Source organism: Rhipicephalus sanguineus, chromosome 8, assembly GCF_013339695.2.
Source record: "Rhipicephalus sanguineus isolate Rsan-2018 chromosome 8, BIME_Rsan_1.4, whole genome shotgun sequence".
NCBI lineage: Eukaryota > Metazoa > Arthropoda > Arachnida > Ixodida > Ixodidae > Rhipicephalus > Rhipicephalus sanguineus.
In genome coordinates this window covers 12317855-12343551 of record NC_051183.1, presented here as the reverse complement: position 1 = coordinate 12343551, position 25697 = coordinate 12317855, and the positions used below count along the sequence as shown (strand labels likewise).

Sequence of the window (25697 nt, the reverse complement as noted above, 5' to 3'; positions counted from 1 at the left end):
CGTGCCTTTCCTCTCTGTCATTTGCCTTGCTTCTTCGTCATTCCCTAATTATCATGTTCCTCTTCTTTCATCCCGTGATCCTTTTTGCTTCCTCATCTTCTGTCGTTCCCCACTTCCTCACAATCATCCCTGTTCTCTCTTTCGGCTTCTTTTCTTCACATATTCTATTGTGCCTTTACCCTCACTCTCCCCAATTCTTTGCCTACGCGTGCTTCCCTATTGAACCTCGTTCCGGCATTCCCCGTCCCTATTATTCCCTAACCTCTTGTTCGTCCACGCCCACTTTTCTGTTCCCTCCCTTTTTCTTCCCTACCAGCTGGCCTCACTAACCCGTCGCGCCCTGTCTCTTTATCTCTCCACCAGGGGTTGACTATATGCACCCGGACCTTCGGGACAATTACGTGAGTGCTTTTCTCTTTTTCGCCTCTATCGCGGCCCGCCCCTCGCTCGTTATCGCCAGTAAACCCTCGGGGCAATCGCTGCTGTCTCGTTAATTAATGGAGACAAGCGTTAACGCGGCATCGTCAAAGGCGCAAGCCTCGTTAAACGCGAAGCAAAGATAAATGGGAAAGGCGGCCAGCGTTAGACGCGCGTTGTTGCGCGGGTCACGGAAGTAAAGGCACAACGCCCCGATGCGTTCTTTGTGCGTCGTCGGCGGCTCGCCTGATTGGTGGACGCGAGCAGCTTGTCTTTTTTTATTGCTTACTATCACTCTTTTTCTTCGCATTGTTCTTTTTCTTCTGCCACTGCGATTGGCCGGCCGTACTTGAAAAGAGCGAGCCTTGGCTCGAATTCCGTTTTGCTATCTTACATACGGATAGCAAATATGGCGTTGCCAATTTATGAACTGGAATTTACGGTGTGTCGTAAATGAAAAAGGCTTTTATCTTTGATAATGGTTGCGGATGTTTGTTTTTACCAACAATATAGCACCTTCTCAGGAAATTCAAACAGCTTGTTTTAATTATAGCGAGTGCTGGGGGCTTTCAAGGCATGACGGCCGTACTTGTTTAGAGGAAGTCTTGAATGGGATCCTGTATTCGCATCGTACATATGGAATGCAATTATGGTTTTACTGAGTAATTTATGAGCTGGAATTCACGGTATGTGTCGCAAACAAAAAAAAAGATTATATTTTTGCTAACTGTTAAGGAAGTTTGTTCTTAACAAACAAAATAGCACCTTGTCAAGAAATTCAAACAGCTTGAATTAAATGGAGCGCTGGGGGCACTTAACCAGCCGTACTTGGTAACAGCAAGCCTTGGCTCAAATCCTGTGTTGGTATCCTACGAGGGGAATGCAAATATGCTGTCACTAAATAGTTTGTGAACTGGAATTCGCGGTATGTGTCGCAAACGAAAAAAAAATTCCACAGCATATCCACGGGGTCAATGATGATGAGTGAGGCGAAGCTCCGGAGGAAATCATCGGTAAAGTGTGAATACTCTGAGTAATTCGCCCAGTATATGATGAAGTAAACACGCGAGAAACACCGTGTATATATATCAAACATCAAACATTTATTGTACTGTGGGTTTACGTGGTCCCTTCATTACAACGGTCCCCCTAGCGTACGTCGCCGCACTAAATCGAACGATTGCCTTCCACCAATGACACGCGCCATATGTGAATCTTCCGTGAATTCTGCCCAGTACGTCATCAACGACGTGAGATCGGGCGCGTTTATACTAAAGGGTCGATGAGAGTCACGGCGACTTGCAGCTCACTTTAATTTTACATGTACGCTGTGAATTTTTATTGTTTAATCACGCACAGGAGAAATCTCACACAGACACTACCTTGGAGGTCAAAATCCAGTGCCTATATATACGGGGTGGTCAGTGAATGGTTGTGCAGCGCGAGCAGTCGGTTTTTTCAATCACGAAACTCGCTAGCAGACGCTGCCTGCGTCGGCCTCGCGAGGCGAGAGAGAGAGGGGGGGGGGGGACTAGAGCACGCATCTGCAACGTAGTGAGCGCGGAACGTCGGCGTCGCGAGGCGAAAGAGGGGGGGGGGGGGACTAGAGCACGAATGTGCAACGCAGCGAGCGCCTCCGCGCCATCTAGGGATCCTTCCGAGAACTAGAGGTGGCTACGACAGCGCCATCTAGTGAACACTCCAAGAACTAGAGGTGGCTACCTACTACTACTACTACATACTACAGAGGAGGGACAGACCCACACCCTAAGGAACTTCGCCCCTAAAAGGCTAATGGTTGGGGATGTTTGTTTTTAGCACGTATAGTAGCAACAGCTCAAGAAATTCAAAACAGCTGGTCTTAAAGCCCTCAACAAATAACTAGATATTGCATTTTTTTACAATGAACCTTGCGTACGAAAAATAACACAATATTGGCCTTTTACATTACGACTACATGATCCATCGTGGCTGGCAGCGCCACGTAACTTCTCGTCTTTGTCTGTTTTTCGCGCTGTTAACCACAATGAAGCTGCACCAACTCTCCCAGTATACCATCCTACGACTACATGAGTCAAGCGATCTCCGCCCGCTTATTTCAGTCTTACAGTGACGTACAATAAAACGTCACCACACTGAAATTCAGCTATAGTTAAGGTGTTAAGGTAAACACAGATGTTGAGGCGCCGTGGACTAGAAGCTTCAATGATGGCTTTACGAGGCCTACGATTTCATTTAGCTTGGCACTGACAGAGGCAACGGTGCTGTTTAGTGCCTTCAGTGCTGGCCAGGAATGAAGCACTGTGGCGGACTACTCGGCGTAGTAACACGTGCGCGGAAATTTTTGCTGAGTCACCTCCACGCTCCGCCGCGAGCTCACGTGTTCTGCATCGTGTAGCAGTTCCAAGCAGGCATTCCGTGCTTGCGCGGTGTATACTAATCGCCTACATCGCACACGCGGAGTGCGATAGCCGCATGCAGAGAGAAGTTGAACGCACAAAGAGGAGCACATTTCTCGGACAGTGCACGCCTGGCACTGAAATGTGCTCCGGGTAATTAGACACAACGAACTCGGCAGAGGTAAAGGCAAGTGTGGGCTCGGAGAGGGAAACGCGTTAGGGGAACACCATTCCGGCCCGGCTTTATACGCGGGCACCAGCTTCTGCCATTGCGCCGTGGCAGCGCTGATTAACGATCCCGCACAAATCCGCTGGCGCGACGCAGCAAAAAGCCGAGAGAACTGCGCAGCAAGCGAGCGCGAAGCGCGTAGTAAGCGTTTGCGGAGGTACCGTAAATAACCGGACACACCACGCTGCTCCTTCTGTTGCGCGTCGCATAGGCTCTGCTTTGCCACGGGCTGAGCAGGTGGCGCAGCTCCCCGTTAAAGCAGCATTGCGAATTTAGTGCTGCCTTCGTAATCTGTCCCTGTTGGTGTTTTTAAGGAGTCGCCTAAACGCTACTTTATGAATGACTCTTTTGTGATATATGTGAGTGTTTGTGACTGCACGCATTATTATGCACGCATTATGGGATCGTTATACAGGGTGTTTCAGCTAACTTGTGCCTGGTATTTAAAAAAACACGCGCTGCGCGTGTCGGATTAGCCCAGTATTATTCTGAGCCATATGCAGTACGTTAGGGTATTGTGTTCAGTCCACCAGGCTGCGCAATTAACAGATTGCGTAATTAGCTTTTAATTATTATTAATATTTGGTTTGAATACATAGAACACACTAAGACACAGAGAAAATAGTGAGGGAACAGGCTGACAACTGCCTCTTAAAGGGGCACAACGCCGGCCTGCTCATTTGGGAAAGGGGAAACAGAGAAAAGGAAGATAGGGGGTAAAGAAAGAGGAAAGAAGAAAAATAACACAGACGTAAACACGAATAAGTGGTCACATAGAAAATGTCAACACGCGTGAGGCCAAATGGGTATTTTTTAAGAAAGTAAGTAGGGCTCGATGGGCCTGGTCACGCCGAGCAGCACAACCCCCCGGAAACAGGCAATCATCAAGGTTCGTACGCTTTAGGTCAACAAGTCCATATTCCTTGATGAGCAGTGCTCGCTGCATAACGAATGCGTTACACTAAAAAATTATGTGTTCTAGTGTCTCACAGGAGCCACACGACGTACATGATGGACTGTCTACACGACCTCGTCGGTATAATCGCTCACGCACTAATACAGAGCCAACTCTTAGCTCATATATGTACTCTAGCGAGACATATTCAATACAAAATATCTAGCACCTGTTCTAAGACGTCTGAACATTTCATATGTGCTAAGATAGATGCCAATCCACCAATAAGATTAATTAACAAAGATAACTCTAACGAAAAATATTCAATACAAAAGTTGTAACGTTTGTCCAACAACGTCGGATTATTTGATCTATGCTGAGATAACTTACTTTTTTTAGCTTTTATTTAGAGTGCACGGAATTAAAAAGTATAGTAGGTGCAAGTTAGCTGAAACACCCTTTATATATCATAGTCATCACCCGAAGCCTGGGGTAACAAGCCAGACGTTACACCGGGCTAACTTCCGGCGTTTCCATTAAAAATGGCTGTCTATCTACGTCTTGTTTCCGGGTTTTAGTGCGTAACAGTATACTTAGTCAGTGTTCGCGGCATTTATCGCAAGAATACTCCGCACTCTACTTACCATGATAAAGATTGATGAGTGCTGAATGAATACGCGGGCATAGATAGATGAACGACGAGGATCTAGTATCCATAATTTATCTTTATCAGTGCAATATGAGACACCGGGCCAAGCAAAGAGTAAGCGTCCTGTCTTTCTTTCTTTCTTTCTTTCTTTCTTTCTTTCTTTCTTTCTTTCTTTCTTTCTTTCTTTCTTTCTTTCTTTCTTTCTTTCTTTTTTTTTCTTTCTTGTTCTTATTTTCTTTCTTCCTTTCTTTTTTTCTTTCTTTCTTTCTTTCTTTCCTTCTTTCTTTCTTCTTCACCATCGTCCTCAATCATGCTTATTATCACTATGCTTCAGTGAAGGAAATTGTCAGACGCGGTTACCACGAAATCAATCACGTGTCTGTGACGCGTGAACCATTCTGTCATCCTGCGAGTCCTCGTCGATGCTGTCTGCCGCAGTAGCTTAGCGGCTACGGTGCTGAGCTGCTACGCGCGAAGACGCTGGTTCGATTCATGGCAGCGGCGGCCGTATTTAGATTTAGACATACGTTAAACAACCCCACACGTTTAACGTTAATCGTACGCCCTGTAATGATGCCGTAGTCCTTGCACGCGAAATTCCAGAATTTACTTTTTACTGTCACGTCTTGGTGTTGTCGACGTGATGTCTATCTAGCACAGCGTTTGCCGCCGGTATATGAAATTTGCTTTCCAGTGACGATATTAACGCGACAGCGTTAATGACTCGTTTCACATAAATTTTAGCGTCGGCTTCTTTGGTTGTGAGCGAAAAATCAGCGTTGTCCGTGAGGGAAAATTCGCGATAGATACAAAATAAATAACAAAATTTTCCGTTCGATTGAGTATCGAACCCAGGCCTTCTGCGTGGCACGCAGGAGTGGACAGAGCCACGTCATTGCTTGAAACTGCTTAAGGAAACAATTCTATACGAATGTCATGTGGCGCGAGGAGTCTCCTTAACGCATGTAATATTACGTGGCAGAAGCGTAGAATCGCGCCAGGCGTCAAAAACAGGGATAATTTCGCAACGAGTGGGTCGTTTAGAGGCCCTCCCATAGCAAACCTCTCACGCATAATTAAGGAAAGAATGCTTTTAAAGGCTCGTTTTTCTTTGCTAGACACAACACTAACGAGAATTAACAGACAACAATGTCAAGGACAATAATGTCTTGGTGTTAGTTCTCATTAATATTCAGGCATAATTAAGCATCATTATCAGCATCACCATCAACAAAGTGTGCGGCTGCGAGGGTGCGCGTGTTGACTTGCGGACGCGTTGTGTGTACTTAGCCAAATCGCAAAAAGAATTGCCGTACAGTAGGCATTTTAGGATACCGTAGGGGGGCAGCGCGAAATACAAGGACAGAAAAGGCACACATGCAGCCACACGTGTGCCTTTCCTGTCCTTGTCTTTCGCGCTGCTCTCCTAGGACATGGTCAACCAACTAGCCGACAAGTTCACCCTTCAACATTCTAGGATAGCTTGAAACTGACCCGCAATCAAACTGAGCCCACACGAGAAGCGAAGCCAGACTGGCGATTGAGAAGGCGGTGCGAGCGGGACCCCATTACGCTATCGCGTGCTACTCTTGAAAGCAAAGCGATTTTTGTAGCGTTAGCGATACTGGCCTAGCCGAGCCAGTTTCGCGTGGATCCTCAAGAGCCGTGCTGCGCATGCGCGAGGATCAGTGATGTCACGCGCCGAAGCCTCCAGCTCCGGCGCACTCCGCCGACGCCGCGTACGACTCGCTGCCGCCGGTCTGCGCTTTCCAGAGGAGTGACGTCGTAGCCGAGGTAGACGTACTGGCGCCGGCGCACGCGCAGCTATTCGCCTTCGCTGTGCAGTCGCCGTCTGTCACTGCACTGGAGCCGCTTATAACGCCTCTGACTGGCGTTTGCAGGTGGGTAACGCCATGGAGAAGGAGAGCGCAAATGCTGCTCGACGGCGCAGAAGAGCGGAGAAGCTTAACTAATCGGATCGCGAAGTAGTTGCCTGGCAAAACAAATATACATGTGCCACATAATACGCATACCGTGCGTGTGCCATTGGAGCAGCAGTAAGCATGATAATCAAGCTAATCCTAGACAATCAGCTGAACCTTTGCTAACGCTACGTTATCCTGGCATAGCCGAGCTAAGCCACTGCAACATTTTTTCATCGTATTCTTTCCGGACATTGTTTTGTGTTTTTTTTTTCTTTTTTTAATATGTGCTCACCTGCGCGTAGTGTAAGCAGTGTAAGCACTATCCAAACGCGTCAATTAATCGTGACGTCTAAGTTGGTGAATGTCCTCCAACGAGCAATGACACTGCAGAAATTCAAGTGAAATACGTAATCAGTTAAACGCGACCTTTTTGCACCCTCTGCTAGCCTCCGCGACGACATCAAATACCTTGCAGGCAGCTGCGTGCTAGTTCACGGTCCGAAGGACCTATATAAACTTATTCAATTTCATTCCATTAAGAAATACTCAACTGTGCTCTTCTTCTTTCAATGTCACGAACAATAGGCAACTCTATAGGAAGGCCTATGGCTCTTCCTATTACATGTGTTCACTATGTTCATATACTGACTACAATTTGAATATTTTCTTTCGAGAAAGAACGAAAATCCGGCTGTAGGACGTTATATAGGGGATTTCCCGGCAATCACTGCCACGAGCGTGTCGGAAAGAACGAGAGCCGTGGACGTTTGCAGTACACGTGGCCATAGTGGATCACCGAATCCGCATCGTGCTTGCTTGTGGAAGGCTGTTGTAGCGACTGCGCAGCTGTTTTCTAACCGCGATTGCGGTGCGTGGGAGGCGGCCGATCCGGTCAGAAGGGCTAAACCTCACTTAAGGTAATTGCGGACACACGATACCGCCGTCCGCTTCGCGGGATTAATAGGCGGCCATTAACGGTGCGGCCAGATCTGATTGCGCAGTGTGGACCGCTGCGGGGTTTAAGCCTCGTGCGAGGGAGGCGATTGTCGAGTGCTTATAGCGTGGGCGGAAAGCCATTACCACCGAACCTGTTGGAATTTCTCGGCGCAACGAGCCTGGATTCAGAACTATACTCCGTTTCATGGTGAAACGCTATGGAATCTCGCGTGACTTCTTGCAGTAGATGCGTTCGCACCAAAAACAAAATTAAAGCCAGTTCGAGGCCGGTGAAATCTGAGTAAATGGCGGGGCTGGCGAGCAAGCGCCACCAGATGGCGAACGCAGAATGTGTTCTTCTTCATCTTTCTTCATCATCATCATCATCATCGTCTTCTCTTCCTTGTTTCTTTCTTCTTTCATTCTTTCTTTGTCTCTTTCCATATTGCCCTCTCTCCTTTTTCCCTCCTCCTAATCCGCCCATCGCTCCTCCTCACTCTCAATTATCTTTCCCAACACTTGCTATACTATACAACACTTTCCGATGCTAGAAGCTGCTTGCCAACATACCCGCTCTCTGTGGCGCTTACGCGCCGAGTTTTGCACGGACGACAACGACGCTCCTCCAAGCTTAAACAGCCCCGTGGTTAATAGTGCAGTGATTTTACCACCCGTAATGTGGTTTTATTTTTCTTCGTTTTTAGACTGAGTAATAAATGAAGATGCTCCGTGCCTTAAAAGTAAGCAAACCCCGTTATTTATACGGTCGTCAGTAGTTTGTTCTGGATGGCTTAGCGTCTCTGTTTTTGTATTGTGGCCTCCGCGATTAGTTCCGATATCGGTCCGAATCTGAAGTCCCCACCTTCTACTCAGCCTTGAGAAAGGGGGAAAGAAAGAGTTAGGAACAGCCAACTCAGGTTGTCTATGTTCATGAGATAACATCGATGGATTAGGATTGAATGAAGGTAATGTTGCTCATCTAACAAGTGAGGGTCTACAGTAGCCGACATAATGGGGAGGGGGGGGAGGAGAGATTCGACCCCCTCCTCTTCCTGATTCCAGGGCTTCAAACCCCTAAACCACCCCCTGGCTACGCTACTGTCGACAATAGTTTGTATAGCCAACGTTAGTAATCATTTAGCGACATTTATCCACCATTATAGCGGGCACTAGCCTATTATTTTGCGACACTTGTCCGACACTAGGCAGATCCGATCCGTGCTGGTAGTTTGCGAGTAGATACGGTAGGGCCAGCGCACCGTTCCCCTCTGTTCACAAATTGCAAGGGGGCGCGTTAAGATATTATCCCACAAATAAAAGAAGAAGAAAGAATGGCTTGGCACAATGTTTACCGCGGAAGAATACTAGCCACCTAAACGGCTGATTAACGAGCTCGATTTTTCTTGGGGGGGGGGGGGGGGGGGGGGGGGGGTATTACGTGGATTCGTCTCGACTCTGTAAATCTGGCTTCGAGTCCTTGGGGTTTGTAGCATATGATAACCTTCTCGGACTAAGTTATCGTGAATCGTGGCTATTAGGAGCCGGAGCTCATTCGAGCTTGCCGGTAACGCGTTTGCGAAAGCAGGATTCGGAAAGCTCGTAGCACATTTCTTCCTTCGAGTCCCGTCTTATATCTATATAGAATGGGACTCGTCTGTCCAATACAGATGTGCACAAATTCGGCCGCTAGGTGCGCGTTTACTTCCGATATGCCCGTGCATATTGTGTCATTTAAGATGAAAGAGTTATATCGCCAATGAGGGCGAAAGCCTTTATGTTTAAGGCGAAAGCCTTACGGCTATTGAGGGTGAGAGCCTTATATGGCTTGCTTAGGCGAAAGCCCTACATGGGTTACTAAGGCGAAAGCTTTTATGGCTCAAAATCCGACGTCGGAGTCTATTGCCACAGCACACTTAGTCACACGACGGCGTCAACGCGACCCACACACTCAGTCACGTGACGACGACGCCGTACGCGCCATGAGAAATTTTCGCACAGGCAGCGACGCCGGGGTGTGTATAAGAAAAGACAGACATGCAAAGCGAAATATGCGTAGGAGTCAATCCGTCATGCATCAGCGCTTAACTATAATGTAAACGATACCATAGAATTTTTGCAACGTCAGTGTGCGGCAGCTGTATGCTGATGTTGCACCCGCAAGCTTTTAGAACCAGTATGCTGGCGCCGCCTTTGAAGCTCTCATTTAAACGACTGCACGCTAGTCAGACTTCTGTCTTCGTTTAGTGACGCAATGCTTCCTCCTGGTTCTTCTCTTATTCCGTGCCATGCGAACACAAATTCACCGCCTTCTCACATAACCAGAGTGCATGAGAGCACTCTGCCCAATGTGAGGTCAGTCACTGTCTCCGTAACCCTCATCTCTAATCGATCTACGCTTGCACACACGTCAGTGGGCACACGCTACCTTTAGCAAGAACACGTGAGCAGCCAAGGGCGACAACCGGCGAGAACCAGGGTGTATACTGCGCTGATTAGTGACGCGCAAAACGATACGTGCATAGGGCGTATCCGTTATAACACGAAACGCGACCGTTGAAAGTGACGCTTTTAGCCGGATACCCCCCCGCAGTCACGTGGTATCCCTGACACGCATGCTCTCTGCTTCCACGTTCTTTCGCAGAATGCCAAAGCCAGTTACGACTTCAGTAGCAACGACCCCTTCCCATACCCGAGGTACACCGACGATTGGTTCAACAGGTGAGTAGACTTGAGATTCTGTCGCGCCAAGTGCATTGTATGTCCGTTTTCATCATCATCATCATCATTATTACTATTTTTTTAAGACTTTGTACAATGTCGCATATTGTACAAATTCTTCCCTTCGTCTTTAAGCCTGCATTACGCATAATTGTATATATGCGATCTTGTTAGTCATTGTCCTTCAATATTTCTCGTGTTGTGGTATTGTATTCTTGCCCTGTGGTGCTAATTTCTTGTTTGTGCAAGTTTAGACTTTATATCTTGTATTTTCTTCTGGAGACTGTCTTTAACGTCTTGTTTATTTCTTGCTGCTTTATCTATTTTTTGCGTGCGCCAGCACAGACACCTTAAGTTTGGTCCATTCAATGCAATTGTATTGTTAAGTAAATTAATACATAAAAAGTTTCATACGGAAATGTGTCTAAATGTATAACCCCCACCGCCCCCCCCCCCCCCCCCCCAACCCGCGTGCACTACGAGAATTATAAATAAAACAGTATTGTATTCAACCGATCAACATGATTAACCGATTACTTATTGACGATGGTTGTATTTAACTTTCGATGAGTGAAACCATTGACACAAGTTTTACCAGTATTCTTCTTGGTGGCAGCTCAGACTAGGCAAGTACAACAGAAAGGGCACAGCGCTACACAGCGTATATAGCGCTTTGTTGTGCCGAATGTGCCTTTTCTATTTCCCTGCCTTAAGCCTGCATTACTATCAAGAAGAATGTAATACCAGCAAGCACACATTGCCAACCTTACCAGCATGTTTCCTTGGCTTTTGGAACATCCTTTCATGCCTCTGTTTTACGCGGACAGCTCTTCGTGGCCGCTAGCAACTGCAAGTGATGGCGAATTCCATTGAGAGAGTGGAGGCGTCGTGCAGTGATGAGTAGGGCGCAGAGCTCTGAGAGCAGGGCCACTCGATCTGCCATTGGAATGCGGCACGCATCCGCAGTGCAGGCGAGAGGGTGATGAGTGAGAAGGAATATACCATGTGATCAAAACATTCGAAGGCCCGGCATTTTCTGCGGGACAGCAACAAAATAAGATTAAAATCTAAGAGAGAGAGAGAGAGAGAATTTATTTACAGAAAGGCAGAGAGGTCGGCCTGAGCTATAGTTTGCTCTGGCCTGCTACTCTACACTGGGGAGGGGGGACAGGGGAGCGAAAGAGTGATGAATGACGATGGTAATGGTAGGGAGATGAGAATATAGTTCGTGACGCTGGGGCAAATCTAAAGACGTGCATCCAGTCCAGTGGCTTGTAAGAAGGCTACGACTAATCTATTGGTCGCATGTGCGCCATTGTCCTCATTTGCAAATACGTACGTCTGTGTAACGACGTATACCCAGCAAACACATAGCTGCGTGCACTTCGTAGTCGTCATCGCCGCTACTCGTATAAATAGCGCAAATACGGTCAAAGTCAGTTACGTCAAGCTACGCATGGTTGCTGTCGTTACCGCTGTGCTCACCGGCTCAAGCAAAATTAAAACAAATAAGGAGAATGTGACGTTTAAAAGTCACGTGACTCTCTTCGTACTCCGCCTACTCCGCTTTTGAGGCGAGAGCACTTCAAACTGCTCCTGGCTGCTCTAGGCGCAGCAAAAGCGCTCTCGCTCTACCGCTGGATGACAGTGCTCCTACTCCTGTTCGGTCATTGAAACACGCTGGCTGCGAAGAGGGCACTTTCAGCGTGCTTTTGAGTGCTCCTGTCCTCCCAATGGAATTTTCCATAAGATCCAGGCTCACTTGTCCACCATTCGCGCTGTAACAAGATACGCACTCACTAGCGTGACCTGGCTACGCGATACCTCCACTCAGGAAATCGAAGGTGAAATTACCACAGCCAGCCATGGGAGGGGGTCATCCGGTTTATCCGTATTTCTCGGCCGAGTCGAATGCCAAAGACATCTTGCCGGAAGTCTCCGGGGAACGGAAGGCGTCCTGCTGGGGGTCACCGCTGGGACCGAAATAGCGCCTTCGACCAAACCGGAAACCGGAGAGGCAGGACTTGAAGGCCGCAGGCTACACACTGTCCGTTTCAAGAAACCGTGCACTGCAGTTGAAACCTATATACACACAAAGCTGATGTCAGGCGTCCGTCCCGGTAGCCTAGCAGTTATGATAGTGCTGTGGTGACCGTGGGGAGCTTGAGGGCTCGGGTTTCATACCGACCACGGCGGCAGCACTTTGAGCGGTGCGTGAAATGCAGAAACGCGTCTGCACTCGGATTGATGTACGAGTTAATGATAAGGCAAAGTCAGCAAACACTTTGCGAAGACATACAGAAGGAACACGAGGCACAGGCGCTGCTTCTGTTTGTCTTCGTAAAGTGTGCGCTGTTTTTGCCTTATTATTAACAGCCAAGTAGCTCAGGACGTGTTATTCAAGTGCCCGTTAAAAACCTCTGTAAGTCTTCAAAAATTACTGTGAACTCTTCTACTACGGTTGGCCTCATAATCATACATCATAGTTTTGACACTTTAAACCTCATAATTGAATATCGAATTGACGTTAGCTAATTAGTGGCATGAATAGCATAGTTAGTCGCATTTAAGGCTAACTTGTTTGGCTGATGTTGGCATGCTAGTCAAACCCTTATGCACGCACGGCCACAGCTTCATAGGTAATCGGCTCTCTTTGCTTTTAATAACGCTAATAGAATGCCTAATGTTTACATCAATGGAAACACAACTGAAGGTACTTGCAATCCGTAACTGCGCCGCCAACTGTCCAGTACCCAGGTTTAATACGCTACTGGTCAAGCGTATATATTATTCATCTAACTTTTGTAAACACTGTCAGAAATAGCCGAAAAAGTAAAACCTCGGGAATGTTTTCATTATTTACGGTATTCAACGCCCATTACCGTTAATAATGAACGCCTGTTACCTTTAGCAAATGTGAAAGTGTGCCCCCTTTCAAACTAAGAATTGGTGTGTCTCGAGAGTCAAAGGGGTCTAACGAAAGCCTTGTAGCCAAAACTGAGAATGAAGGAAGAAAGGCGAGCAGAAGAAGACACGATATGAGGGAGACGTTTGCACGGGAAGTGGATATATCTGGGTGACGTGCAGGAAGTAAACTAGTTGAAAGACTGGCGTCACATCCTGTCTTCCTCTTGTTCCTCTCTCCTTCATTCTCAGTTTGCGCTACAAATCTTTCGTTCAGCTACGCACCAGCTCGCCCAACGTAATACTCTTTTGCAACCGTAGTTAAACCTGATATCTAACGACCTGTCCGTCAAGCAAACGATTTAGAACAGGCCTTTACTGTATCTGCGGTGAACAACCTCTCGAAATCGGTTCCCGTCTATACTGACGCCAGCTGCCTATATCCTCCGGGATATGATGGATGGCTGTAGCGGAACAAACCGAACAACGACGTCTCTATGGTCGTTTTGCTATGGCCTCCAAAATGACCCATTGTCCGGCGATCTGAAGCTGCACGAAACAAAGGAAATCCGTGCAGCAGTATATAATGCTCGCTCAGTCCGTGCATCTGAGAAAGCACGTGGGTCGTCGGAACGTGACGTTTCAATGGCTTGCATTCGAGAAAGTGCGGACCGAAGGGCGACGCAGGAAAAGATACAGAACGCATCTATTGTATAGCAGCGCACACACACAAAAAAAAATAAAGCAACACAAGGATCGGTTTCTTTGTTATCAGTGATGACGCGTCGCCGCATTACGATAGCTTCCGTGTCCCAGCAAAACCCACCCCGGTGGTCTAGAGTTTATGGTGCTCGACTGCTGACCCGAAGGTCGCGGGATCGAATCCCGGCCGTGGCGGCCGCATTTTGATGGAGGCAAACTGCTTGAGGTCCGTGTACTTAGATTTAGGTGCACGTTAAAGAACACCAGGTGGTCAACATTTCCGGAGACCTCCACTACGGCGTCCCTCATAATATCTTGGTTTTGGGACGTAAAACCGCAACAATTATTATTCCGTGTCCCAGTAATAGTGTATTTTTACGGCATCTAACGCAATAATATAATAATAATTGTTTGAGGTTAACGTCCCAAAACCACGATATCATTATGAGGGACGCCGTAATGGAGGGCTCCGGAAATTTGGCTCTCCTGCATGGTGTTCTGTAACGCGCACCCTAAATCTATAAGCACACGGGCCTGTAGTATTTCGCTTCATCGAAATGCGGCCGCCGCGGCCGGGATTCGATCCCGCGACCTTTGGGTCAGCAGTCGAGCACCATAACCATAGACCACCGCGGTGGGTTACCATCTACAGCAGTGCACAACACAATGACAGAACGAAATACTTCGAAGACGCTGAAAAGATTAATTCTGTGATTTTACGTGCCAGAATCACGAAATGATTATGAGGCATGTTTTACAGCGGAGTTGTACATGGCTAGGTGAAACCAAAATTCGTCCGTCGTTATGTACGCAAAAGCCCCTAACGCGTATGAGCCATAAAATTGGGCAAGCCCCACTACTGACCACTGGTCCACTAAAAATGATGTCCGCAGGCAAAAACGCTACGTGCCACAGAAATTGGGGAAATCCTGACCACTTGTCCGCATAAAATGGAGAAGGGAACACACGGACGGTGAACAGCCAATTAAGATTTCTGAAAACGCTTGTGTCGTGTGCTTCCTTCTAGTCCTGTGTCTTGTTTTGCGCTGCCCATCGTGAGTATATTCCAATTCGAATGCGCGGGTTGGATTCCCGGCCACGGCGGCTGCGTTTCGATGAGAGCGAAGAACACCCGTGCGCGTTGAGAGCACGAGGTAATTTGCTATTTCATGACGTCATACTGAGTGCAACGTGCAGCTTTTGTATTTCGTACTCGGTGACCATCTGTAGCTTCTGACACCTCAAAGAGATGTACGCTTATCGCGCAGCCGGTCTAGAATATGATGTTTATAACCCCAGAAGCGTCTTGGGTACGATCTAATCACATATGAGGGCCTCCATCTCTAAAAAGGCTTGCTTAGCGAGTGTGTACACGAAGAATAGCGGAAAGATGAGACACAGAGCTTTGTCTCTTCTATCCTTTCATCTCCGAGTACTAGCGCTAAACAAAGCAATTTAAAAGTGCTACACCAACATGTCCGAGCAGTCACGAATGCGTGACTGCCTCGGCATGTTTATGCCTGTTTGGAACGTTTATGGTGTGTCCGCATGGCTGCAGCTTTCACTGGGACCCCGACAAGCGTACCGACCTTTTGTGAGAGTGTATCGCTGAGTTTGTAGAAGAGATAAAGCGTGTAGGAACGTGTACACCTCGTCGGCATGACCTTGGTGACAAACCGAGGGATGGGAAACACAGTCCACGAAAGCAGCGAGTTATAAGGAGTGACGAAATAAAAGAGCGTCATGGCAGAACAACGCGAAAACCGGCACAGTGACATATATCGCAAAACGCAGAGCATATATCGGCAGGTGAACAGTGAAACAAAATGAAAAAAAGGACAACAAACGCTATCAAGTGACTCGGCCGGCGGGCAAAACTATCAGTTCGAATAAAATTAAGTTTTTCCCGCATTACATTAAACTGCTAATCTTTATCGAAATTGATGTAGTTATACCGGCCGGCCGAGTCACTTGATAGCGTTTGTGCTTTTTTTTTTCATATACGCTCTGCGTTTTCGATGAAAAATCAGATAGTCAGCGCTGTGTCCTACGTGTTCACACTCCCTGTTTTTGCATTGTTCTGCCATAATGTACATGAACTAGCTAGTCCACCGAAGAAAACACTTGTGCGAATAAGAGAGGTTCGCGGGTATAAAATAGAATCAGCTCACGCAAAATAGAAAGTGTAGATCACTGGGAGGGACCTCCGTCCTGCAGTGGACTAAAACAGGCTGAGTGTGGTGATGATGATGATGACGATGATTACAAACTCAACTTATTGCCATGTGCACTCCTTCTTGTGTTTCTACGTAACCGATCCGTTACACTATAGCCCCTGCTCTCCTCAAACCGCGCCCGAATGTCTGGGAAACTTCCAGATTATGTTAGAATCTTCTGGCAATGGAGGCGAAAATGTTTGAGGCCCGTGTACTTAGATTTAGGTGCACGTTAAAGAACCCCAGGTGGTCGAAATTTCCGGAGCCCTCCACTGCGGCGCCTCTCATAATCATATCGTGGTTTTGGGACGTTAAACCCCAAATATTATTATAGAATCTTCTGATAGGCCTGAGCGCGCAAACGCGAGTAGTTGAGTTTGTTCTGAACTAGCGCAGTCATCAACGATAAGACTCGAATGTTCGATCGCCACACGTATAAACGCGCCTAGCCTCAGGTCAGATTATCGACGACCGTCGCTCTGTTCGCCGCTATCAGTGTACAGCGTGTATTGCTGCGGAACGATTCTATTTTTTATTCCAATGCTTTTCGTGCTTTTCGCGCTTGGCCATTGGTCAGAACGACGGTCCGTCCGCGTTATCAACGCGATCAGCCAGCCGCGAGTGGTGGATGATATGAATAGCATACAATATGGCATTGGAATCGGGAATAGCATCGTTCCGCGATTGCACCCCAGGTTCGCCCAAATAAAGAGTCTCGTCTCGAACACGCCGACTGCTGCCTTCGTCAACGTCACGACCACGTGACAATATGTCTCGCTAACCACACATTTTCTGTATATTTCGTGCATTTGCGTATGCCAACAGTGTGACGTCTTTTAATGTAACATAGAGGTAAGGAGAATAAAAAAAAAGCTTCCGTGATCTAATTGAGAACATTGGGATGCTGTCCTGCGCTTAGGACATGTTTGGAACCCCCGGTGAATACGTCCTTTTCTTTTTTACGGCGTAGCTGTGTATGGCTTAGAATAACTGCCAGTTGGGCATGTTGGTATACATTCATGATGGCGAAGCGCTAAAAGAAACGGAGACTTATGAAGAACACAGGACTATGCATGGCTAGGCGACCAGCTGCGGTGGTCTAGTGGTTACGGTGCTAGACTGCTCACCCTCAGGTCGCGGGATCGAAACCCGGCCGCGGCGGCCGCACTTTCGATGGAGGCGAAGATGCTCGAGGCCCGTGTACTTAGATTTACGTTAGATGCACGTTAATGAAGCCCAGATGGTCGAACTTTCCGGAGTCCTCCACTACGGCGTCCCTCATAGTCATGTCGTGGGGTTTTGGGACGTTAAACCGCAAGAATATTTAATTATTATTATGTATATGTCTAGGCGAAACCAAAATTCATCCGTCCTATGCAAACTCCTATAGTATGTGTCACAGAAATTGGTCAAATCCTACTACTCACCACTGGTCCACTACAAATGAAGGAGGGAGCATACGGGCGGCAAACACGAATTAATATTTCTTGACAGACGTAACCAATAACCCTTAACCTTAACCTTAACGAACCTCCTTAACGAAAGACCTTAACGAACCGTCGGAATTAAGGCAGTGACAAACACCGGAGCCGCATGTTTCAGCTTCGATGGTTAACCATATGTACGGAGTGCTTGGGCGGTGACTTCTTGAGACAGGGAGATGAAAACAAGGCCATGCGATAGCGGTTAAATATAGCAACACAACAAAGCGAAGTTATCAGGCTATGAATGCTAACCGCGCTAATAATATAGACCGCGTCACGCTGAATAATCTCTACTGCGATCTCGCCGAGCATAGGCCTACTTGCGCTGTGCTATAATCGGAACGTTGCCGAACCCGCGACCTCAAGATAAACAGAGAGAAGCGCCAACACGGTTCACTCACCGGGGAAGGACAAGCGAAAAGCTACAGTACATTTCGGGCAGCTTCATCCACTTTTTCGTTTCCTGAAATACCAGCACGGCCAGGTATCCATTAGAACTTAATGTAATGTCCAGCAATCTTAGCCTTGTGAATAAGACAGGCGATATCAGATGCTACACTTTGGTGATTACCATGCTTATGCCTGTTCCACATATCATTACTTTGTAGGGCTGCTTTATCATCTGTAAATGTCACCAACGTTATCTGATGAGTTGCTACCATATATCCCCGGAATTAGTGCAAAAAGGTCATATGCGACCAAGGCATGAGGCCCATAGGCACACATGAGTGCTTCAGCGCTCGTATGTGTCTGTCTCTTCGCCTCAGTCGCGCTGCATATAACTGACCTAGAAAAGCTACATTATCTGCTAGTTGTAACCCCTCATAGCCGCGGCCCCAGCACGAAATGTCCTTAGGGGAGGCGACCGCGGCATTCGTGAATAGGACCATTGAATCTATAGGAAACGCCACATGCGCGCCGCTTTGAGTGAGACGGCAGCGCAGAAGCGTGCAGCGTAGCCGGCAGCCTGTTTATAATGTACCGGCGTGCACGCATTCCCAGAGATATTCACTGTACAGCCCTTCCTTTGCTTTCATCCATGACTGCCACCCCCGTGCGCCGTGCAAGTCGGACCATTTCCTTTCTTTCTTTCTTTCTTTCTTTCTTTCTTTCTTTCTTTCTTTCTTTCTTTCTTTCTTTCTTTCTTTCTTTCTTTCTTTCTTTCTTTCTTTCTTTCTTTCTTTCTCCGCCCCGATGTGCATTAACCCGCTTTCTACCTTTGTTTGCTCACGAAGCAGGAAAGTTTGATCGGCCGCACATGCAGCGGCTCAGACTGCGTCGGTCGTTGTGCGCATCGCTTGTCTTCCTCGTGGGAGACAATGCGCGTTTGCTTCGCTCGCGTGTCTTTATACCTTTACATCTGCATTACCTGTGCGCTTATTCTTTTATTCCCCGTCGTGTTCAATTCTTGCACGTTCTTCTTTACATGCCGCCTCACCTTCGCTCTGGTTTCGTTGCTGCTCGGGCAGCAGCTTTCTTTCTCTCTCTCTTTTTTCTATCAGCCCCTGTGGATCCGTCTAGCATTTCGTTCTGCCCTCCTGCGTTCACATACACAGCTTCATTTTCATTCCTATTCATTCGTTTTGTTTGTTAGTTCTTTCGTTTTGACTTTTTTTAGGCGAAGCTGTGTCAGTCTACCCTGTGCCGTCGTCGTCGTAGTAGTAGTAGTAGTAGTAGTAGTAGTAGTAGTAGTAGTAGTAGTAGTAGTAGTAGTAGTAGTAGTAGTAGTAGTAGTAGTAGTAGTAGCATAGTAGGCGTTACGCAGGTCACGTGACCAGAGGGGGGAGTGAATAAAGAAACAAACAAAACGAAATGATGACGCTCGAAATGGTGATGATGGTGTTAGCGATTATTTACGGCGCATTTATGACACCACGTGATCTCGCTGGCCAGTCATATACACTCGCGTGCTTACAGCTTTGCTGTCCGGCAGTTTTCACGGCGTAGAACTGGCTGAAATTTTTTGTTTGTTTTTTTTTTAATACGCGAACTACTTTTCTTTACTGAATCCTTTATTTGCTTCTCTCAGTCTTTTTGCTTTTCGTACGCTTTCCTTTCTTTATTCTTTGTTTTCTGCCGTCTTTGTGTATATCTCTTTCTTTGCTCACACGCATCGTTACTGCGCGGCTTTTCTTGTATTTTCACCCGCGCTGGGGAGAGCCGGCTAGTCATTCCTCGCACGAACGGTGCCTGCCCGTTCGAACACGGAAGCCAGGTTCCTAATGGTCCACGGCAGCCGGCGGAAAACCTTCTTTCTCATATTTTTTTTTCTATTTGTGTGCGCGTGTTGTGTGCACTGTTTCTCTTCTTTCTCTTTCTTTTTTCTTTCTTTCGTTCTCGGCTGCCTCGTGTTTCGCGTTCCGAGCCGAGCGAGCAACTGGGCTAACAGCGTCGCAGTCGTTGCCTCTCTGCGCTCGCATGCTGGCGCCGCAGTGCGCGACGCCGTACGCGAACTCGGTAGGAGTTAACGGTGTCGACTCGGCCGCTACAGGCCGGTACATATACGTACAACGCAGAGTCACGGACAGCTTAAGCTGAAAAGACCCGCCGTGGTACCCTAGCACGTAGGATGTCGCATTGCTAAGCTCTAAGGGCTCGAGTTCGACTCCAGGCCACGGCGGCTGCATTTCAATGGGGGTGAAATGCACAGAACACCTGCGTGCTTAGATTTAAGTGCACGCTAAGGAACCCCAGGCCAGGTGGTCGAAATTTAATCCGGATTCCCCACAACGGCGCGCCTCATAATCATATGGTAGTTCTTGCACGTAAAGCTCCAGCAGTTACTATTATTGGGCTAAGCTGAAAAAAAAAAAATCTAACAGAGTCCCTTATGAATTCCCCCAAGACGGCTTGAAGGCGAAAGCGCTCTTCTTCTTTTTCTTCTCAGTTGAGATATTGATTGCCTCCCACTCCACGAAGGCATTCTGCACCTAACGCGGTTTTGCACTGCCTCTAGGATCGGAGGCATTACAAAACTTTGCATCTCACCTGGCTTTTTCACCGCCTCCGGGATCGGCCCATCTTTGAGCGTGTGATGATTTCGTGAGATGAAATCGTGATGTGACGTCATGTTATGTGACGTGATAGTGGCTGTCCTGGTGGTGGCTCAAGTTTTAGAGATCTGTGACGTAATCAAGTGACGTGACTTTCTTACATTACTTTCATGTAAGTGACGTCACTAACGTCACTCGCATGACGTGATTGATGACGTCATAAAGTGACGTGATCAAGCTGTAATCTTTGATCACGCGCATGCCGTGCGAATCAGCCGCTCTCGAACGCATATTTTATCTCGTTGCAGCCCTCCGTTCTCGCCGTTGGGCCGCGCCACCAGTATATGTCGTCTGCCGCAATTTTGTTTCAGTTCAGGATGTCCGTGACTGTACAAACGCGCCGTCGTTTCGATCGTAGCAAGGCGCACTGCCGCTGAGACCGATCCGCTGACTCCCTGAGCGGCGCGTCGGGTCCCAGGCGTGTCGTATCGTGTATGTTCAAGCCGTTTATATCGGCAGCGAATACTGCGTCGCTCGATTGCTTCACGGTGCGACCCTATTGCAAACTGACGACGAATATATTTCTTTCCAGAGAAAATTCAGAGATATTTCTGATTACTTCCCTGCTGCCTCGGAGGGAATCGTCAATCAAGGTTGTTTTTTCCTCTCGACAGCTTTAATATAAAAAGATGGACGACACAGCCTCCTACGATTAGAACAAATTGAGAAGCCTACAATCCTGTCTCTTTTTTTTTTTTGCACTCTAGCGTTTGAGGTGGGGGCAACAACTTTTCTTCACTAGTATTGCCCTAAACCAGATCTGGCTAATGGGCGTGGTCTGCAGTCGATGACTGCGTCGGTTCTACCCGCAGACTTTACCCTATCTCTCGCGGCCGCGGTATAGTGCAGTGGTTACGGTGCTCGGCTGCTGACTCGAAGGTCATGGGTTCGATCTTTTGATATATTTTTTTTTTTTGGGGGGGGGGGGGGGGGGGGCTAGAGTCTACATAAAAGCGAAAGTGAAACGAATACACGAGAGAAGAGCCTAAGGTACTGTAGATAAGTTGATTTAAGCGATTTCTTAGAAAACGCTGCGCTCATCGGTGTGAGTGGAAGTGCTCGGCTTCAAGTTTATGATTAAGACCAATACGGTTTCTGTAAAAATCGCGCATTGTCAAAACTAGATTACAGTAGCATGCTTTTTTCTTTATTTTGCAAATAGCTGCAGCTCGCGCGTAAGCTGCGCCCCATTTCATGGCTTGGAAACTGGTATATGGTGGGGCGCATGGCGATGATCGTAGACGACAACAATTGATGCCGCGCTTCGTTATTCACGGACGTCACGTCATCGCTATACTTCTTTTGTGCCTGTAGCACTTACTGATATCAGGTCTTACGTTTGCACAGCTTGATTTAGAATTGAAATAGCTCGAAATGTCAACTCAATCTGTGACAATCAGAGAGCGTTCGAAGCAGGATTGCTGTGACCGCGCTTGTCGCGCACAGTGATATTGCACTTTATTTATTTATTTATTTATTTATTTATTTATTTATTTATTTATTTATTTATTTATTTATTTATTTAAGAAGTATCTACAATTCCCGTGAGAGGCATAGGTTAAGGGGGCATAACAATAATAAATGGTTTGCATAATGGATAGGTACTATCATAAATGATAAAATGGCCTAATTTATACACATCATTTCATGAACACATTAGCAGATTACATAAAAATAATTGTAGAGGCAACGTGATTATTAGAGAGGGAACAAAATAGGTAGTTCAATGTCTTATACAGAAAATATGCGAATAAAACTATTGAGAAACGCTAAACATGAGAATTACATCAGGATTACCTATAGTGATCCTGATGTAATATTGTTTCGGGATCAGGATTACATCAGGGTCGACAGGTGACCCTTGTTTAGTCTTCTTGTATCAGGATCAGGAATACATCAGGGTCTCCTTGTGATCTAGTGTAAGCTTCTTGTTTCAAGATTAGGATTACATCAGGGTCACCTTGTTATCCCGATGTATTCTTAGTGGTCACCTTGTTGAATCTTGTAGTAGTCAATGCTATCATTTTTCGCGGTCTTCTTAATTGATTAAGAAAGCGAATACATTTAAACATCTGTGTAAATTGACAGCGTTGCATGCTTGCTCAAGTTTTCTGACCGCAACATCAACCCTTCTTCTCTTTCTTTATTCTCTCTCTCTTCCCTTTTGCATAGTCATGGAACACGGTGTGCCGGCGAAGTCTCTGCCAAGAGAGACAACGGTGTGTGCGGCGTCGGTGTCGCTTACGATTCCAAAGTGGCAGGTAAGCTTGTGCGTGTGTGTTGTTTTTTTTTTTTTTCGTACTCACATTAGCGGGCATGCCAAAGGCAAATGTAGTATACAGTGGTCAACGCACCCGACCTAACATTTGGTGTTTCCGATAAACGAGCTGAATTTTTTTATTCCGCGAAAAGTCATTTTTAGGGTTTGCCGTGCAGTCAAGAAGCGACTTATTCCGAAACGTCGAGTCTTCAGTCGAGCTTTCGCTTTTACACAACTTTCTGATTGCCTTTCGAGACTTCTTTAATTCGGGCTATCATTAGACCAACCAGTCAGCTGTTTGTTTGATAGGTTTAGTTTGTCTCTTTTTACTTTTCTGACGTCGTTACGCGCGTTCTCGGCTACAGCCAATCAGCTTTAGAGAGAGATAAGTTAGTTTACTCGTGGTCAGACGAAGTTGCTGACCAGAGCGAATAGGTTCACATGATCTGCTTTGATCCTACGCACTGGCCATGCCTGCCAGTGCGTACTGTTGGGGTAGTGGGGAGATGTCATGGCTTTGGGGCAGAGAAACAGGACATGCCACGTTTCCGTAGCGGTAGGGACCACGGGCGCAATATGGACCAACACGAAGGCTGTATACAAGGAGTCGGGCTAAATTGGTGAGCACATTAAAAGCTGCATGACTCTCCATGTGAGTGTTTTTGAGGTAACGTTAACTGAGACCGTGAGCAGGACACTGACTCAAACCGAGCGTAAGAAGTCGGTTGTTGTTGGCGTTTGTATTGTCCCGACTTCTCTCTTGTGCCCTGTGTTTGCACGCCTACCATCTTTTATCGTGGATCTCTACCAACTAGCTCAGCTTTTTGGCATTCTAAGTTGACGTAATGTTTTGGTATACACCATGTATGTGCAGTGCAAAGAAACGAGGACAAAGGAAAGACACAGACTGTGTCCTCCCCTTGTCTTCGTTTCTTTGCGCTGCACACACTTAGTATACATCAAGACATGTAATCTAGACCATCAGTGAATTCTTTTGCACGTAATGTCGTTTGAATGACTTCTTCTAGAAGTGTCGATTGAATCGACGTGGCTGTGCTCTCGCACGCAGGCATCCGCATGTTAGACCAGCCATACATGACGGACCTGATCGAGGCCAACTCGATGGGCCACGAGCCCAACCTGATCGACATCTACAGCGCTTCCTGGGGACCCACCGACGATGGCAAGACTGTCGACGGACCCCGCAACGCCACCATGCGGGCCATCGTCCGAGGAGTAAACGAGGTAAACTTGTTGTTGGTCTAGTTGGCGCATGCTTCATGGAATAGGTAGTGTATTGGAGTAATGCGTCTTTACATTCCATATGGAGGTAATTTACACGTCAGCATCGCCGTATGTTGGGCGTGTGTTGGTATACTGACTTGGAAAACATATTTGGAGCCAGCGGGCGAAGACACAAACTAGACGGTGACGACACAATGCACCTGTGTGTCGTCTCCCTTGCGTCTTCGCCCACTAGCGCCAAATATGTTCTTTCTAACCTGCACGCTCGATCGCGTAGCACGAAGTTACGTTTAGAGCCTGCACGTGACGCCATGGACGCAGGTTCTAAACACACCGGTGCTCCAACATGGCGGCTCTGGCGAAGTCAAGGTAGCGTCATCACTCGGTGGTTAACCTGCTTCAATGTGATACCGAGGACCACTGCAACATTCTCGGCCTCTGCGCATAAATAACTAAAGAGCCTGCATGCGTTGTACTAATAGCATTAGCATAACATCATGAACTTTGTGCCCCACCATTTTGGTACTCCAATATGGCGGTTTCAGGGACGTCAGTTCAAGCCATGCATCTATAACTTAGAAAACGATGCGAATGTCCAAGAATACGAGCACGATTCTCAAGGAACACTAGCCGTTCTTCACTACAGGTCGCTTTATACTGCTATGCATTACCTGACTTGCCGATATGCATGTTAAAGAATCCTCCACGCCTATTTTAGGGTACGTAGGCGAAGAAGCGGGTTGAAGAGGGACGGAGAATGAGAAGGGTTCTTTTTTTCTTTTTTGTGAATACAATAGAACTCATTAAAACTCTCTCAACCAGTACCCTTTGCTTATCATGTCATGTGTACGTGAGCAACTTTGCTCGCGAGTCGCAAGGTACAGGTACGAAGCGTGTTCATGAAGCCACCTATGGCATTCTCCTCGGCGAATCGCGGCCCTGGCATCCGAGCTCTCACTTTGCACATATGTCTCTCCTCTAGCATTTTCTTTTCTTTTTTTATGATTAAAACATATTCCCATCGTTATCTGTTGGCTTCACATGGTTATACCCAAGAAGGAACGGGCCCTCCGATTCATTCCGCTTCTTTCATTCATAGCGATAGCAGATGACAGCCTTAAAAGTTTGATACGTAACTTACTCTCAGTGCAGCACTGTGTTTTGCGTGGTTGGGAATCTCGGAAGCACATATGACACACGAAAGGCTTCGGACAACCACCTTCGCAGGCCACAGCCTGACGAAATCGTTGTTGTTTATACGCGTCGTTATACGCGCAGGGTCGTCGCGGCCTGGGCAACATCTACGTGTGGGCTTCGGGAGACGGCGGGGAGGACGACGACTGTAATTGCGACGGCTACGCGGCCTCCATGTGGACCGTGTCCATCAACTCGGCCATCAACGACGGAGAGAACGCGCACTACGACGAGTCCTGCTCGTCCACGCTGGCCTCGACCTTCAGCAACGGCGCCAAGGACCCGCACACGGGAGTGGTACGCGACTCCCCTTTCTTTTTTATTATTATTATTAAATGCGTTTAAGAGAGGTTGGTGCCTATAGGTGTGACTCCGGCTACTCTAATCATTTGCATCGTGATGTTATCGATAATCATAAAACAATGCAAAATTAACACGTGAAGGGAGATTCACATGTCCATTTACAACAAC

General features: G+C 47.2%; 1 protein-coding gene across 1 annotated transcript in view; it reads left to right on the top strand.

The window, feature by feature from the left end:
• Positions 1 to 25697, top strand: part of LOC119401392 (neuroendocrine convertase 2) — a 217959-nt gene that overhangs the window by 178630 nt on the left and 13632 nt on the right. Inside the window, exons 5-9 of the mRNA XM_037668148.2 lie at positions 364 to 401; positions 10092 to 10168; positions 22700 to 22788; positions 23857 to 24032; positions 25311 to 25523. Of these exons, the coding sequence (XP_037524076.1) occupies positions 364 to 401; positions 10092 to 10168; positions 22700 to 22788; positions 23857 to 24032; positions 25311 to 25523 (593 nt within the window). The remainder of the gene's footprint in view (positions 1 to 363; positions 402 to 10091; positions 10169 to 22699; positions 22789 to 23856; positions 24033 to 25310; positions 25524 to 25697) is intronic.